The sequence below is a fragment of the Zonotrichia albicollis genome, chromosome 4, assembly GCF_047830755.1.
Source record: "Zonotrichia albicollis isolate bZonAlb1 chromosome 4, bZonAlb1.hap1, whole genome shotgun sequence".
Classification (NCBI taxonomy): Eukaryota; Metazoa; Chordata; class Aves; order Passeriformes; family Passerellidae; genus Zonotrichia; species Zonotrichia albicollis.
In genome coordinates, this window is record NC_133822.1 from 20,953,148 (window position 1) to 20,971,739 (window position 18,592).

Sequence of the window (18,592 nt, forward strand, 5' to 3'; positions counted from 1 at the left end):
TGTGGTTCTTTTACTGCTGCGCTCACCCCTGCTCCTGAGGAGAGCCGGGATCAGGACAAACCCTGCGGTGAAAGGGTCGTCTGTCCTTATGTCTGCAATCCCCTGGGTGTCCTGCCACACAGCTCTACCCTCACTGCCGCGCCCGTTACCGTTCCAGCTCTCAAACCTCCGTGCACCGCCTGGGGAAGAGCCCAGGCACCACTCAGCCTGCCCTGAGGGGCTGAGGGACGGGACTGCCGGCTTGCCAACCTCGCTGTGCCGCGGGAGAGCGCAGTCAGGAAGCAGCGGCAGCAGGGACACTCCGCTCCGGGAGCAGACAGCGGCAGCCCTCGGCCATCCCGGGGCACTCCCAGCACCGTCCCGGGTCGCGGCGGGCGGGAGGCGCCGGGCGGAGCTGCAGCCGTCCCGCCCCTCACGGCCCCGCCCCGCTCCCACCGCCCCGGCGGAGGGGGCGGGCCGGGCGCGCCCCCGCGCAGACGCGGACGCGGCCGGGAGCGCGCAGGTGGCGGGCGGGCCGGCTGTGCGCGCCGCCGCGCGCCGGGTTCCGCCGGGGGCAGCGCGTCGCCGGCGGGCGGGGAGCGAGCGGGTGCCGGGTCCGGGCTGCCGCCGCCGCCGGCTTCTCACACGTGAAGGGCCGTAGGCGTCCCGCCGAGGAGCCCCGCTGTCCCGCAGTGCGGGGGCTGCCCCTCCGCCTGCCCTCCGGGCGCCGAGCCGCACCGCTCGCCCTCCCCCGCCGCTCTTGGGAGGCGCCGCGGCGCTGCCCCCGTGAGCGCTCCCCAAGGGGTGGGCGTGGGGAAGGGTGGGTGCTGCGGCGGCCTCCCGTCCGCGGGCGTCCCAGCCCCGCCGGCGGTGGATGCGCCCGGGAGGAGCCGCCGAGCCCGCCCAGCCCTTCCAGCCCCCCGCGGGGGGGACGCGCGGACCGCCGCGATGACTTGACGCCGGGCCGGGCCGTGCCGTGCCATGGAGGGGATGACACGCTTCGCGGTGGCCGCGGCGCGGTGGCGGCCGGCGCTGCCCGCCCTGCTGCCGCTGCTGCTCGCCGTGCCGGCGCTGCGGGGCTCTCCCGCCGCAGGTAAGGGAACAAAGAGGGTCCGGGGGCAGGTGTGCGGGGCCCGGGGCCGTGCCGGCAGCGGGGCGGTGCGGTGCGGGGGGCGGCAGCGCCGGTAACAATGCGGCGGTGCCGGCGGGCGGGGGCCGGCGCGGCCGGGGAGCTCCGCCAGAAAAGGCGCGCATTGTTCGCAGGCAGACCGCGAACGCTCCGGTGCGGGGCCGCGGCAGCCCCCAGGCTCCGACCCGCGGAGGAGAAGGAGAGAAGCGGTGCGGGGACAAAGGGGACAGCCGGCGTTTGGAGCTCGGAGGGTGTCCTGTGCCGGGCAGCGGGCACCGCGCCGTGTGGCCTCAGCGGCCGGAGGTGCCCCGAGTCGGGCTGCGGTGGCACCTGCGGGGTACATGCAGGGCAGCCTGGCTCTCCTCCAGCTTTCGAGTAAGGAGGCATCGGGAGCCTCGCGAAACGCCCAAGACGACTTTCCAAGCACTGACTTGTGCGTGGAGAGAACGGTTCGGGCTCCAGAGGGTGGTGTGTTCAGTAGGTGTTTCGGAAAAATCATGAATCAGTGACCCCTTTTTTTTTTTCTCTCGTCTTTTCTCTTGTGGCCCCAGGTATCAGAATTAGTCTGTAGTTAAGCAGACAGTTTAATCACAGAGATGTCTCATTTGGTTCTTGTCCCATAGCGCTTCTTGGTTCATCTTTAATACTTAAAAAAAATAGTAATAACTATTGTTTCATGGAAAGGTACAGTTTTGCTGTGATTAGGTTTTCATTTTGGTAGATAATAGGTATAAGGTAATACATTTTACTCAGGATCAGAAAGTTGTTGATAAGTGGCAATAAGTGATAAGAGCCTGCAGTAACCTGTGTCATGAAGCAGACCAATTAGTGTTGACTCTTTTGTTCAAACACAGGAATTGTGGTGATTATTGCTGGGTGCTTAAGAACCCTTGGTGTTATAAAACATGCTTATCTCTTTATAATAATCCTTTATTCCACTTCAGAAAGTAGTTCATGTTTTGGAGGTGACTACTTAGCTTTTCAGAGAAGTTACACTCTCCTCCAGCTCCCGTCATAGCCTAGGAGAGATGTTCCAGGCTACTTGAAAATTGATATTTCATTGTAAACTTCAGTGATTTTTCTTTAATAAAACAGATTTTGCATACAAATAGAAGGCAAAGCACTAGGTTTGTAAGTTGGAAATTTACTTGTGGTTTTTTGCCTCTGAGAATTGCTGGGTTTCTTCTGTATTTTCATAGTAAGTCCTTGAAGGCTCTTGTTTGTTTCTTTGGTACATAGTAGCTTTTAATTAAACGTGGCTGTGAATTTCTGTAAACATTTGTGTGATTCTTGTGCGTTCTTGTATAACTTGAAAACAGCAGTAGAAAAGTTATGTAACTCAGCCAGTGTTTGAGCTGCTGGAAGAGCGTACTTAGAGACAACAGATCTTGCCCAAAGCTCTGCTTTCCTGCTCAGTTTATGGCAGGAGCCTTTAAGCTGTTTTGATTTGAGAGTCCTCTATGTTTTCAATTTCCACTGGGCATGTGAATCATGCACAATGAACTTGAGGATACTGAGAGTAAACTTGCTCTTCAGAGGATGCTTTTTTTATTGGCATCTCAGAAATGGTCCATTGATTGCAGAGATTTAAAGTCTGCAAGTTGAAGAGAGCAAGGATATCTTGTTCTTTTTTGTTAAGGTGAAATGCTTTATTTAAAAGCATGGCAGAAATCTGATTTCTCTTTCTGGGGTCCATAAGGTTTAGAAAACACCATCTTCATCAGAATCTTGTTTTCAGTGTTGAATGTTTTGATGGTGTAATGGATGTTGTGAAACAGAAGAGCTGTATACTGATCAAATGCCCTAGGTTTGGGTAGCTTTCACTTAACTGATCAACAGATTTACAACTCTCGTAAATCTCTCTAGGGTGCAGTTCATTTGCCTTTCAGTGCCATATGGTCTTCACCAGTCTAGGGACAGCAAGAGCAAACTCCTACAGCTCTGAGTTACACAGAAGGAGCATACAGTAAGAGTGGAATGGCCACTTACTGCAGTTGAAATAGCAAGGACAATACTTAAGAAAATTTAGTAGTTAAACAACTTGGGTTTTGGAATGCTTGATCCAGCTCCCACAAAAGTCACATGTTGCTGAATCAGGGCTGCAGCCTCTCCAGTTAAGCAGATGCTGAACCCTTAGTGTGTGGTTGGACACCAGTGTGCTGAAGGTGGGTTTGCCTTTGAGCACCTCAGTGAAGCAGGGCCTTGGCCAGGCTATTTGAATTTCTTGCTGCTCAGCACAGGCTATGTTTTTGCTTTTGTTCCATTGCACAATCTGCACAACTCCCGCACTGACAATCAGGAGGATTTATCTTGTCTCGCTGTGCTGTTTTCATGGGAGGGAGGAGAACTCTGTGTTGTGGACTCTGAAAAGATTGCAGTGAGTCTCCTCAGAGACTCAGGGACCAAGGGCAAGTTGTGGAGGTCAAGCAGGGAATCAGATGTAGCTGCCTTATGGGAGAGTTGCAGGATATTGTTTATTCAACTTAATTGCATTAGTCTGTTGCAAACACTTGAGTTGGCATCACATCTCTTGTGGCCAGTTGAGCTTGTCAAGCTTGCTTCCAGTTCATTTTCACAGAAGACCCATATGGTTGGAGGATTCTCTTTATGACTGCTTTCTATGCTGTGCTAGCTTTATTAATGTCAGCCTCGTGTCTACAAGCTACACTTGTAGTCCTGCCAGAGGAAATGTGTTTTTTGTTTGCATGTTCTTTCAAGAAGTAAGAATGCTAAACAAGCTAGTGGACAGTGCAGCTTTTTGTTCAGTGATGTCTGTTTTGTGAGGGCTTTTTGTGAAGCAAAGTCTTTGACTTCTCAGGCAGGGCTGGGACTTGAAATACAGCATGACTTCAGCAAAGCAGGCTTTGACCTACCTTGGGTGATAGATTTCAGGAACTGGGCATGTTGAAGAGCAGTGACTCCTTGCTGCAGCACAAATCTTTGTCTTGGGAAGCTGGTGATTGTGGTAAATGGCAGGTTCTGACATCCCAATTCTTGCTTGTCAGTTCAGAATGTGTGTGCATGTGTGGGAGTTGCTTGGGAGAAAAGTGAAGCAGAATAGACTTCTTAATAACACAGTCTCACTTCAGCTGTGGGAGACATGGCTTTCCTTCATTTGAAAGTAAATCTCATTGTGGCTGATGTCCTAAACTAGCAGAGAGTCTCCAGCTCTGCCCATTGTGGCAGACAGAATGAATAACACTGGTTGTGTAAGAGTTTTTGTGGATGCTGTCCTTAAGTACCAGTGTGTCTCCAGCCTGGCCTGTTGTGGCATACAGCATAATGAATGCTAATTGCATAAGAGTTATTAAATACAGTGTGTCCTGGGAACCTGTGTATGAGGAAAAAAAGCTGCAAGGAAATGGTTATCCTTTAAATTTTGTCTTACTTTGGTAAAACAGTAGCGTTAAATGAACTTAATTGTGTAGTCAATTTCTATTTTGGCTCATGTAGAAGAATCCCATTCTCATGGAGTCCCTGTAAGTATGGACAGTTTTTCACTCTGGAGTTACCTGATGTGAAGCCTTTCTAGCTCCTGAAAAGTCATATCTTTCTATGCCTTTTTGCAGTGATTGCCAAACACACGTGAACTCAATAACAAATTTGATTGATACTCCCTAAATGTACCGTGTTTTCAGCTGTTGATGTAACTGGAGACAGCTGTTTTAGCTGTTTTGGGAGACTAAGGAAAAACCTTTTATAAGTGCAATTCATTAGTGGTGTCCTTTTTTTTTTTTTTTTTTTTTGGTAACACATGAGATTAGGGGGGAAAGAACAGATAAAATTGACTATCAGTACTCACATCACTCATTTGTCAGTGTAATTAATGGCATGTAAAATGCCCAAATAAATATGGGAAATGGGCCTAATTGTTCTAGATCTTACTTAAGCTGTGAGATGTGTCTAAGAAATATTTATGCTTTGCAGTGGAGTTGAGAACAAACTTAAATATTTCAATTGAAATTTTGTAAAGTGTGCATTTAGCTAGGGGCTGAAGCTTTTTCTTCTTTGCAAAATGTCAGTTGGAAGAGTTCAGCAACTTCTGATGTTGAGGCAAGAGGAAAACAATGGCTTCTGCTTTGAGTTCTGCCAGCTTCTTTTCTGAACAGCTTTAATACCCTTATGCTTTGGAGCAGTGCAGTTAAACTTTGCTGGATTGTGTCTGCTCTGAGGGGATGTTTTCCCCAGTCTTGCTTTGAGAGGGACTTTTCTTTTCTGAAAGCTTGTAATGACTGAATTTAGGTAGACATGGCTACATTAGAGAAGATGACTTTTTTTTTTGTCAGCTGAAGCTTGAATATGGACTATTTTTGTGGGACCTCACCTACCTGTCAGTACTGACCTGGAATATATGTGTTGCCTGGGCAGATGTACTCAGCACTCTTCCCATAATCTGAAATGTTAGGGGAAAGATTGGACTTTGCTGTGAAAGTCTATCTAAGCTGCTCCAGAAGCGGGACTGGACTGAGCTTCAGGACTGAGAACTGAGCACCTTCCTGCCTTGTTTTTAAGGCCATGTTTCTGTTATGTAATGCTTTGCTTTCTTTAGGGTGTCTTTGGCATCTGCCTCCTGGTGCTCTTTGGTGGTCTTTGATTTCACCAGGCCCAAGGGGGCAAACAGAAATAAGTCCTTAGAAGGAGCCAACATGGGACTTAAGTTTAATTTGGAGTAGGGTCTGAGGATCTTTCAGGCACTCTTCAGCTTGTTGATGAGATGTGTCCAGAAACCTGGAAGTCGTAGGAGGGGAAGAGACACAAATTGCAAGAAGGTTTGTCAGATGAAAGAAACTGGAACTGTCAGGGCACAAAGAGTGGGACGCAGGACAGTAGGTCAAGAGTGTAAAATAGGTCTGTAGATGAGAGAAACTGCAATGCAGAAATTAATCCTAGGTGAAGCAAGCAATGCAGTTTGATAGTAGGATAAGCACACTGGGAAACACAGATGGACTCAGTTTAAAAAAGGAAAATAAGCATTAAAAAAAAATAGTGTTGAAAGGATGAATCAGAAGTGGGGAAGACAAGGGGCTGGGACAAGACTGGAGGAGATGTGACCAAAAGCATCAAGCTTGCGAATTAAAAATGGGAAAATGTGTGCCTGCTGCTCTGGGACACTTCCTTCAGAATTTGGCACAGAATTTAGGGCTTCAGAGTGTTGGTCCTTTTCTCCTCTTAGCCAGAAGCATGGTAATCTGCTGCTGCTCCTTAGAACATTTCATGAATGTGCATGAATCAGCCTTGTGACAGAAGTGTTTTTCTAAGTTTGTTTTAAGAACTGGAAAAATTCCTCCACAAAAATTGTAGCAGCATATGAAGACTGCAGAGACAAAAATCAGCAAGTTGGAAATACTGACATTAAAATAACTTATTAATCCATACAGAGGTTTTAAATTTCTGTACCTGCAAGCTGTTGTACAGCTATGGTTACAAGGTATGTGTCCATATAGATAATATTTATAGCTATAGAGGCACCTGCATATGCACACCTACACACAGGACCATCATTGTGCTCAAGGACTGATCCTCTTCTGGGGAAAAATGGGAACTGGCTAGCAAATGAAGAAGTCTGTAGGACTCCTTTGTAGCAGATGTTTGAGGTGTGACATGAAAGGAGGGACAGGGAAGTTCAAATAGAGGTTTTGCTGTTAATGTAATTAAATGCCGTTCTAGACAATTGAGTTGTGTTGCTGTTGCAGAGTTTCAGTGATGCTCAAGTTGCTTAAACCAAGCTTCCCACAGGTGGTCACTAGCTGTGTGTGTTCCTCATTTACTGGATGTCAGACCTCTGGGATCTGTGTTGCAGAAATGCTGAGTGCTTCCAGCTGCCAAAGAAATCAGGGGAAGCTGTTCGTAAATAGATGTTGTGTCTGAAATTCTAAATACTAATTAATGTTTCAAATTAGGCTCTCAGAATTTGACCTTGTTTCTCAGTTTCGCCATTTGTAAAACGCAATTTCTCAGATGCAGTTCCTCATTTGATTTTCAAGATCCTAAGGAATGTCCAGATGCAGTAACTGTGAGCAAAAAAAGCTGGTCAGAAAAGCCAGATTTTTGTCTTGAGAACAGTAGAGATCCAGCAGATGATAAAGCAGTTTGCAGAACTTGACTCTACAGAAAGCAAGTGTAAGAAATAAACTAGTTGTAAGCAAATAGAAAGTAACAGGTGTTGGTGGAACACGATGTATTTACCACACCAAGACTTTTTAGTGAGTTAGCTCACCTTAGGGATGAGAAGATGTACTATGTATCAAGGTGCAGTAGGATTTTGATGTTGGGGTTTTTTATAAATCAAATATTCTTTAAAAGAAATCATGGTTATGTTTGCTCACTTTCAGTTTTAGCAGTTTCAGCTTACATCTCCTACCCCTCCAGTTGCTCTTCATATGCAAACTGTTTTCTAACCCTTTTAGTCCTTTTCCATTCTCCCCTCTGATTTAGAGAGGCTTCTCTTCTGTGAATTAATGTCCTGTAGAGAACTTTGATTTGGCTTCAGCCATCTGGTCAAGACAGCATGTTAGGTCTTGAACATTTGAAATAGATAAGAGGCTAAAATTCACCTGCAAGTTAGGGGAAGAGGAGGGAGAAATGGTGGAAACACAGTAAATCAAGGGCCTGAAATCCATGATTTTCAGTAAGGAACATGCATAATAGTGTCATACTGAAGGACTTGAAAACCTGCTTAGCTCTAGGATGGGGACCAGACAATGCAGTAGTGTTGTATTAAGGGCCTGGTGTATATCAGGGATCATGGACAGAATGGGATTCACCAGGATCCCAGTGGTACTGGGCCTATCCTGTGCAATAACTCATTGGTTTTCTTCAGTAGCACAAGAGCTCCAGCTGGAATGCAGTGTCTAGTAAAGGGCCTTGTCCTTCAAGGAAGAGACAGGCTACCAGAGACAGTTCAGTTTGCAGAACTATTGGGAATGTCTAATCTAGAAAAAATGCCAGAGGGACAGGACTTTATTCAAACATATAAGATATTAATATAAAATATTAAACATAAAGGGAAATGGTATAAATAGTTGTTTATGTTGAGGAAGAAAAGAGGACTTGAATTCAAGTGGGCAAGACAGGTTTTCTAACTGCTGATCTTTTTAACAGTGGGGATAATGAAACTGTGAATTGCATGGTTTGGGGCAATAATGTAATGTGTCACTGGAGCTGACAGATGAGCTTGTAGAATGATCTAACAGAAGAGGATTGTAACAGTGATATGAAGTACTTTGCAGTTCTGGTTTTGTGAGTTACTACAAATAATAAATAACAAATAAATGTCATTTATGTGCAGACTGCAGCTTTGGGACTAATATTATTTATTACTGAGAACTTTGGTGTACTGATCAGGTGAAGAAACAATCTGTGGATTTTATGTTGGTTGATTTTTAGGATTAACATTTTTTAAGCTTTCAGAGAACATTTTGTAATCCTTGTTGCAGTGTTTTTATCCATGGTACTAACAGGCAGGATAAACACACTAACTTTCTAGGTTGCCCTCTGTGCAAGGTCAGTTTGTGAAGCATTTTAGAGTGCTGCATCAGTGAGAGGTTATCACTGAGAAAACAGCTACAAATAGTGGTGTGGATGTGAATCTGCATGTCTTTATTCATCAACTGAATTATTACTAGCATTTTTATATTTCAGAGGTGGGATAGAGAGAGGCAGTATTGAAGAAAACACTTCATTGCTATTTCTATGAAATGTGTAGTTGGTCAAGCTGGGAACTTCTTCATCCTGGCACAGAAAGCAGGATTTGCCCTTGTCCTTAGCAAAGGGAGTGAGGGTGCAAGCAAGAGGCCCTGAGTGATGCAAGACAATTGGGAGACTGGGCAAAGAAATGACACCAGACCAAAGCTTCAGCTGCCACGTTCTGTGTGCTGCCATCTGTGGGCCTGTGTCAAAGGGAGAAGACAAATCGTTAGTTCTCCAGTAGCTGAGAGACATCAGTTCTCCCACCTGGTATCCTGAGTGGAGCAGCAAGTGCTGTAGGATAGCAGCAGGGGTGTCCTGGCCAGAGCTGGGAGCTTGTTGGGCTGGGCTCAGGTGTGTGAAGTTCTCAGTTCTGACAAAGCTCTTCTGGGCAGTTAAGGCAGTGTGGGGCTGTCTTTGTGCCCTCTCTCTGAGATTGGTTACTGTGGCAGGGTGAGAGCAAGGGGGGATACAAACTTTGGTCAGGAGGATACTGAAATAAGGAGCAGCAGAGATAACCCTGGACTGGAGCTGTACTCAGAGCAGATGAAATTTGGAATATAGATTAGGATATCAGTAATGGAAGGTGTTGTGCTAAGAGGAGGGCTGCTTGATGTTGCAGATTTGGAGGGGTTTTTGTGGCTGCCCTGAATATTGACTTGAGCATCCTCACTTTAGAGCTTGCCTTAGAGCTGTGGAGAAGGGCATTGTCTAAATGGGTAGCTGGTCTTAGTTTTAACAGAAAACTCTCAGATGTCTGGTAAGATAAACTCGAGAACTCTAAATGCACTCTGAAAATAAATGGTCACATAGGACAGTCACATAGTACAGGTGAAGATTTATTTTTTTTTAAAGTAGCATTGATACAATTTACAGATTTTGTTTTCAGCCTCTTTGTTCTTAATTCACACCCTCTTGGACTGAATTTCTTACTGAATCTTTTGATACAGAAAATGAAGCTGTTATGAATTCTTATAAGAAAAGAAGACTCTCCTTTTTTTGCTCCCCAGCCAGTAGTGTATTGAGCTGGTATGTGGAGAGTCTCTAAGTAAACTTCTTTCCTTATTTAAAGGCAGCTGTTTAATGCTGCAGGGTGGTGCAGGGAGCATTTATTCCTCTAGTTGGGTGTGAACTTGATTAGATGTTGAGCCTGTCTCACCTTTTCCTGTGGCTCGTAATTCTCTTGTAAATAAATTCCTCCTCATGTATGCAGATTGCAGCGAGCTCTGCTCAACCACAAAGCCACAAGGACACAGCTGAGCTTTACTTGCAGACAAAGCTCCGAGCATTTATGGAGCAGACCCCTCTGGGCTGGTATCAGGTTACTGTTTGAACGGGAGACAGGCGATTGTTTGTCAGCTTCACTGGATTCTGCTTGGGTAACTCCTCCTGTGGTGGCTGCACTTAAAACTGAAGCTGCTGCTGAGCTGGGACTAGCTTGTGTGATATATTAGGATAGAAATTGCACGTCACAGAACAAAATCCTGATCTAGAGCAGAAGTCTGGTTGGAAGATGTTTTCAATTAAAATCTGTCAGTGACCTTACTTCCTGTGCTTGTGGTGAAGGATGAAACAGATTTGGGCTTCCAGCCATTGACATTCAATTTTTAGAAGATGTAATTTGTTCCATTCTGAAAGAACAAAAAAAGATAATTTTCCTTTGTCTTCCCAGTGTGTATGTGCTTTTTATAGTAACTTGGTTTTAAAAATTACATAAATGCTTATCAACATGGTAATCAAAGTTTCCTCAAGAAATCTTTTCTCCAATATTAATACCAGCAAGGAAGTTTCAAGAAAATAAATTGTGTTAGTCTTTTTACTTTGTTTACCTCTGTGAGCAGTTACTTTGTTGCTTCTACCACAACCATGTTCTTAAAACTGTAAAATTTGTCAGAAGGATTAGGAAAGCTGAGGAATGTGAAATGAAAGTAAATCCAGTTTCTTTCTTTTTGAATTGACTGGATTCCAAGCAGGCGGTGTCACTTGAAGGTATAATCTTCTTAACGTCCTGGGAATATTAGAAACTTAGAAACAAAACTGAATAAAATTTCTGTACTGACCTATTCTTGTGATTCTTTAGTATTTACCACTGCTATTTGCCATATGTAAAGTTTATGCAGAGAAATCAGGGGAATATAGGCCTAGAAACCTTAAAGAGGTTCTTTCAGATTTTTTCTAAAATAACGCTCAAATGATGGTTTTGATGTATTTTTTAATGAGCCAAAGCCATCGTTGAAACATGCTATTGATGTGTGAAACTGCACTAACAATTCAGAATGGTTGTATTATTTTGTATTTGGAAATAAAACTCTGTCATTGGAGAATAGAATGCAGTGTTATGTTGGATCATATACTTAGTAAAAACATCTATGTGACTTAGATGAGATACTTCAGAAATATTCCCCAGTACCTTCCTTCATTCCTAAATAGTATCAGCCTTGGAGGCCACATCTAAAACTTTTAATCTGTAAATATGATTAGTTCTCTGTAAATATGATATGTAAATGTGAAAGTTAAGTAGCTTTCTAGATTTTTTCAAAAGCAGAAATAAATATTTTACATCTTCCAAATGCAGGTGCAAGTGTTAATATGCTTTATGAAGCCAAGTATGCTGAATTGAGTGAATACTTATAGCTCCTACTTCTATTTCTCCTAATCAGAAATTACATTTCTAATGCATTAGTGGACTTGGAGTTTATGAAAATGTATTTTGAGATTTGATGCTTTTAGTTTTGAGAGTTGGAAAATATGAGGATATTACCAGTAGGATGAAAGTAATGCATTAAATCCAACAGCAGCTATTTGGATTCTTCAGAGTGTTTAAGATCAGTTCTTGTGGATGGAATTATTTGTAGGAGGACAGGTGAAAAGCACAGGTGCATGCTAAGTATAGTTTGTTGTAGACTGGGAAAGCAACCACCCAAACCAGCAGGTGTTTGTGAAACACCATCCAGGCTGAGGCATGTAGTGTTGGGTTGTGCTCATAATGCATTAATGTGTGTGTTTTGGTTTGTTTTTGGGGTTTTTCCCCCTCCCTTGGGAGATAAGGGAAAATATCAAATCAGATAGTTTATTTTTCATAAAGGTTGAAGCCTGTCTGTGCTGGTTTGGCCATATGAACTCTCCCAAGTTTAATTGGAAGCGCTGTCTCAAATTCTGTTTCTATTGTGCTCACCTTGGGAGCCACCTCATACAGTAACCTGAGAGCAGCTTTACTCTGGTAATTCTACAGTGCCTTCCTTAGGTTTCTTTGCCTGCAGTGGGAAGGAGCAGGAAAGAACAGGGAGCATGTGGAGTTCATGAGATGGGGAACCCCAGTGACTAAAGCTCCCATTTGGCCTGTCTCTAAAACCTGCAGTGTATTTATTGTGCCAACTTTAGTATGGTTCATCTTGCTTGGAAATGTTATAAGCTTGTTGATGCTTCCTGATTTGTTTCTGCAGTGTAAGAGAAATGGCATTATTGCATCCTTTGTGGCTTCTGGGATTGGATTCCTTACTGCTTCAAAACTGTTGAGGCAGGAATTTCCTTTCTCTTCCAATCTAAAGAATATAGAGCCTTTAATTTGGAGCTCTTTTGTCTCAAGCTAGGTGGAAAATATTGAAGTTTTGTTTGAAACGTAAATATTTTAAAAGAACATTTATTTGTTTGGCTTTTTTCTGATTTGCTTTAATCAAAGAATATCAAAGCCAATGGAATATGTTATTAACAATAAATGTTGTGCATGTCTCAGACTCCTGTTCATAGTCTCTTGGGGGAACAGGTGGGGATTTTCCTTAATGTGTCAGATATTTTTATACTGAGCAGTTAAAAAGGACATGCTAAGTGTACTTTATTTTTAATTAAACACTTATGTTCATGCAGAAATTGTTCAATGGCTGTGTAATTGAGTTAAGAGTAGCATGACTTGTGGTGATGTAGTCTCTGATAGCAATATCAATAGTCTTTTTTCCATCCAAAAAATCTTGCAGGCTTCCTCATACTATTTTCTGTTGGTGTTTATGGAAAATGGCACATTTCTAAATAAAAATCCTGCTTTGGTAAGTGGGCTGTTCATGATGCAATCAATTTCTATTTTAAACAAGTAAACCCTCTAGATTTTCCTCTGTTTTTACACATTACAGCAGGTGTTATGTATATTTAATCAGAAGACACAGCAATAATAGTCAAAGCTAGTCTTTTGAGCTCAGCCTTGTTTCATATCAATGTTTTATGTTTGTCTGGAATGTTGAATTGTCATAAAATGTGCCTGTTCAAATAGAGACACAAGACCTGGAGATTTTGCTTCACAAACATGGTAATATAGTTTCTTCTAACCAATATAGTAAATGTCAATTAGTTTTTCTTGGGGGGGCGGGGGAAGAAAATCCTTTTATGGGATGATTTTTGAGCAAACATTCCCCTCCCTGCTTTCCTCAATGCTTCTCTTATTTCCCCCCATATATTCTATCCTATTTGCTACCTCTTGTGTCTTAGAGTGAGAGTTGCAGGGAGTTCCATCTTACCTCTTACTGAAGACCAGGAAAAGTGACCTGATTCCATCTTGTGTTGGTTTTTGTGTTCTGTGTACTTCTTCCAGGCTCTTAACAGCAGAATTTGTTAGGCATGGGTGGGGTTTTTTCTTCTTGGGGAAGGGAATACTTGGAAAAAGGGGAGGAGGAAGAAGGAGGAGTGTAGTCTCTTCTTGCCAGACATGAATGATTCAATTTAAGATGTTTCTGTTACTTCTGTCTTAACTTGCCTCATCAGTATCTTTTTTTGTATGGTTTTTGTATAGGCTATATTTGTTTTAAAGTAATTTATCGTGATATTTTTACTGCTTTGGTTTTGCCTTTTCCACTTGAAACGGGATAGTTTTTAAAACCCTTAATAGAGCACAGTCATACAAACAATTGTGTTGGCACCTCTGAGTGCAGCAATGAGTATCAGGGGACAGAAGGGAGCGGCAAGAACCTTTCAAAACACAGCTGCCACTGACAGAATGGCACCACAGCTCTCTTTTACTCCAAAATGAATTTGTTAAGGAGCAACTCAATTTGAACTTGCTTGATCTTAAACAGCCTCTCCTGTTGAGAAACCTTCATTTCAACAGCAACTCCTTTCTCGTTTGAACTGCATAACTTACTAGTAGTTTGTATGAGTTGTTGGTCATTCTGGAAGTTTTATCAGCTGAAAGGAAAATGGATCTTTGTTCAACTCAAAGTAAACAGTAAGAATTTCTTTAAGGAAACGTTCATATCAGTGATTGAATTAAAATGTCTTCTTGGTCCTCAGTCATATTATAATTTGTATAGAAAGTTTAAGCTCCATAAATTGTCTAGATGAAGAATTTTCCCTTTTCTAGCTGACAGGTAAGGAGAGCCAGTGTTGTTACTCATGCATTTTAGTACATCCTTTTTTACAGTTGATGCCTTCTGTTTCAGTCCTGGCTTCAACACTTGCCCTAGCCTGAGAATTATTTACTGTTCAGTCCCCATTTGACAGTTCCTTTCTTCACACTGTTTCTGCATGTGCTCTCCCTGTGCAGCCTCATGGGCCCAGAGCTTTGCCAAAGTGCTCAGCTTCCCTCCATCTGCTTGCTGCTCCTGCCTTGTGCAGGGCTAGCTGGGCTACTGGCTAAACCTCTGCTGCCCTTGCATTTCTGGCTCTCTTCTATTCCTGAACCCTCAGCTGTCCAAAAGGAAAACCACCCTGCAGCTACACCTGTATTACTGTGTGTACAAATCAGGCCATTGCTAGAGATTTGTTCTGGTCTAACGAGCCAGGCTTGTCAGTAGGGCAGCAAATGCATGCCTAGGTGTTCTGAGGTGAAACCAACACATCTCAGTGCTCCTAAATCAGCAAGCTAGGCTTTCCAGGACCATGTGAAAAGCAAGAAAATGTTTAGGTGACCCAGTATAAAATGGTAAAGGTCTAGCAGCTGACTGCAATCAGGTATTCTGTCTTACATCATGCTGTCTGCCTAACACTGCTTAAGATGTTTTCTGCATCGTCCAAGAGAGAGCAAGCTTCCAATTAGTGTGCTTCAGCTTTAAATAGGTAGTGGAAATGTTTGTTTTTCTGCCTGACTCAATGTTACCATGTGAGAGACAGGATTTGAAAACACTGTCAATAGTGGAGACAAAATATTTTGTAATGAACACACTCATCAATTCCAGCAGACTTTTGCAGTTTTTGCAGGATCTTGCTGGCAGTGGCTGCTGGTGGCAACTTTGCTGTGAGCAGAAGAGTTGAATTAATGGTATGGGGCAGCAAGAACACTGACAGGCAGCATGGTGGCACGTCAGTTCTCAGCCCCTTTTGATGGAAACTCATGTATTTTACAACAGAAAATGCATGAGTCTTCCTGAAGGTTGTGATAGTGTGGAGGGTTGGGAGCAGAAAAGAATACTGAAATACTGTGGAGAAAAATATAAGCCATCATGTTGCTTACTGCAGTGTAAATGGTTTTTATTTTTGTCTTTGTGGTCTTTTTAAAGCCAAATGATACAAAACTCAGTATTTTTTTTAATTTGCACGTTGGCTTAATGATGGATGAGTGTCTAGGGAAGAGGAAACCTCACCAGAGAAAAACTAATAGAAGTGAGATATTTGAGGCAGTGCATATTGTAGGTCACTTGAGAGACTTGTGTGAAACTGGAAGTGTTGCCTTTGTGGTTTTGTTATAATGATTTAAATATCATCACATGGATGTAAAATGTTAAAAATTCTAAAGCATCTCTGGCACTGAATTTACAATAATCATGATTGCAGTTCTCAGTGGTGCCTAAAATGGAGGAGGACATTTTTTGCCATAATAGGCTTTCTTTGAAAAACAGAGTTCCTGATATGTCCCTCCATAACAATGTAAAGGATTTAGACTTTTTGCTGTTTTCCATAGTTAGCTTCAATGCTAAAATTTTGTGCTGCCACCAAGAACTAATGCAGGAAAATTTTCCAGAGGTATATATTTCAGCATAGAATCTCAGTCAAATATCATTTACACAGAGTTTTCATGGGTTCTGTTCAATAACTATTTGAAGGTCAGTAATAGGTGCTTCTCTGTCCATAATGTGTGGTGGTGTAGTCTTTGAGATACTCAGGGAAATATGGAGATCTCTCATGATGCTGACTCTAGCAGATTCAGGCTCTGATTAGGGCTGGCTTATGTAAACCAGTTTGGGAGCTGACAAGTTCTCAGTTTCCTCATCCCATGCAGAGAAAGGAGGAAAGAAAAAAAACCCCAGAAGGCTTAAGAGCACCATACAAATCTGAACATGCTGACATTTTAAAGAAAACTGCAAGTGTTGGAAATGCCAAGTTTTATTAAAGTTTTGCAGGTTAGATCGACTTTATTGAGACCTTTTTCTCACTAAAGGAAACACCAAAAAGTGGTTTTGCTGAGAATTGGTACTGTAGTGAATATTCAGACGTTCATAGCTTTTTTTGTTATTTTTGTTAATCCCTGGCCTGTTCCCTGTTGTAGAAATAGTGGTGCATGACGCAAAATTGAGGAAAGGGTCAGAATTTAGGTGCAGATTTACTAGGCTCCTGTAAGGAAACTGTGGCACAAGCTTGATGCGGTGAACTGCTTCTCGTCGGTCACTTGAGTTCTACAGAGCAGGCATGAAAAGTAAAGATGCTGTGACATGTCCCAGATGTTTGGTGAAAAAATGGTATCAATAGCTTGTCTTTTAATATACAGGTTTTTCTTTTACCTAGACCAAGCTTGAGTCAAAAACACAGGTGCTGACTTTTCAGATAATTTGGTTCTTCTGTCAGCAGCATCACTTTTTGGCACCCACAGCACAGATGCTGACATACTGCTGGCATTTGATAACCTGGGGCTACTTTTTATAGGCTTAATGTCTTGAGAGTGTCATTTCGGCTTGGTTAAATACAACAGTTTCTTTCACTGTACATGTACTTCAGTTTATGATGAGATTAACACTCCAAGAAATGCAATTTACCTCAGAAATACTTAAAATGAAATAATCTCCAGCTTAGAGCCCTGGGAAACTGTCTTCCATGCCAAGGTCTAGTGTCTTTAGTGAACTGGATCTTACCCTTCATGAATATATCTGGTGCATGTAGTGAAATGCTTCTTGATGAAGGAGAGAAGGCAGTGTTTCTAAAATCCTCCAGCTTGTTAAAGCTGGAATTGTACTGGATAAGAGGGGAGGAAGGGCAGAGGAAATGAAACATTTCGTTGATTGGCTTAACTTTCTAGAAAGTGCATGGACCACGTTGAATCTCGGCATTACAGTAGAATAAAACATGGTAAATATATTTAGTCATGTGGTTTGGACTATTTTAGATCCCTAATGACAGAGGAAGGAAGGTTCTTTTTTACTTGTTTTTTATTTTTAATTCCTGACTTGTTTAAAATCCTATTTAAGTGATTTTATTCCCCAGTAACAGCAGTTAATAGAATAAAACGATGGTGAGGAGAGGGAAGGAATCCTGTGCAGCTCTCTGTTGGCATTGTTGGCATTATCCAATTTCATATTTGCTGTGAGGAGCAATTGCTAGCTATGTTTAATGAAAGATACCACAGACATTTTCACTTACCACAACTGGATTATTGATAGTGAGAAACATTACTGAGTATGTTTCCCCTTTTATTCTTCAGCTGTGGGAACAGGAGCATTCAGTTTTAGGTTACAACAACATCTGAATTTGTATTGAAGTGGTTTTAGCCCAGCTTAATGAATGAACAATTTAATATTTTGAGTATAGCCTCTTGTTTTATGACTATGGAAAGAGCCACTATTGCAGCTCCACTGGTTTCTGTGAGATGAATCCTTGGGTAGCGTTTTACAGGTGTTCTGTGCATTGTCATTTGCAGTTCTGCCATGAGCTATTACAAACTATCACCCAAGGTACCAGGCCAGTGCATGATAAATGTAGCACACTGTTGCAAACGTGAGAGGGATGCTGCTGATTTAGGGTTCATTAAGCTTGTCAGAGATGTTGCTTTATCTGGAGGTGGGAAAGAGACGTGAGGTGACTTTCTGGATTGCAGAGATGTTATTGGGAGTTGGGAATAACTTGTCCTGTGGGAGCTGAGTCCTTAAAAGTGTACTCCACAAAGGTACAGCTGTTGTGATAAGGTATTAGCTTTAGATTAAAAAGCTTATTAAAGCCATTTGTTTAAAGATGCAATGGAACAGTCATCAGCATGTTATACCAAGCTTTGTTCACTAATATTTTGAGTAAAATATGTGCAGGAAATTTCATTTTGATTGTTTTTGTGGGTAGACTTTTGTATTAATAGTTCAGGGAGACAGAACTGATTTCTTTAGAGATAAACCGTAAAGTTCTGTATTGCTAAGATGACAAAAATTTCTGAAAACCAGTCATGTGGGGCTAGAGGGGAATGTATCGGGGGGAGGAAGAGTTTGGTGGGCTGCTGAAGAGGAGCTCCCTGTGCAATGTTATGGTTGGGAAAACAGTTTAAATGTATGAGTGGAAGCTGGGAAGTTTTCCCACCTGTGTGGTAGCTACAAATGTCAGCTGCTCAGGAAGGATGTTGATTAAGAGGGAATGGTTCAGAGAATATCCCTGTGATGCTTTGGAAAGATGGTTCCAGGTGGAAATGTCAATAATAGGAGCCTAGTTACCATGCTCTAGAAACAAGAGAGATGTGACTTTATTTCTGTGTTGTGGAAAATATTAATTCTGTAGTGGAAGGGCTCTTGGAGCAGATTGGAGAGATTTTCAATGAGGGGAAATTGAAGCTTAAGAACATTAGAGTGGAAGTTACAAGATTTGTAACAATGAGGAATAATTATCTGTAGAACAACTTGCTGTGTTGGA

The 18,592-nt window shown here is 42.6% G+C and overlaps 1 protein-coding gene across 4 annotated transcripts in view; it reads left to right on the plus strand.

Annotated features, from left to right (window-relative positions):
- The first annotated feature begins 463 nt into the window (after positions 1 to 463).
- Positions 464 to 18,592, plus strand: part of KIAA1549 (KIAA1549 ortholog) — a 146,858-nt gene continuing 128,729 nt past the window's right edge. For 3 of the 4 annotated variants that reach the window (XM_074539048.1, XM_074539052.1, XM_074539050.1), the window contains exon 1: positions 465 to 1,072. In XM_074539048.1, the coding sequence (XP_074395149.1) occupies positions 961 to 1,072 (112 nt within the window). In that variant the 5' untranslated portion in view covers positions 465 to 960. Of the gene's footprint in view, positions 1,073 to 18,592 lie in introns of all 4 variants that reach the window. The other variant, XM_074539051.1, reaches the window with a different exon arrangement.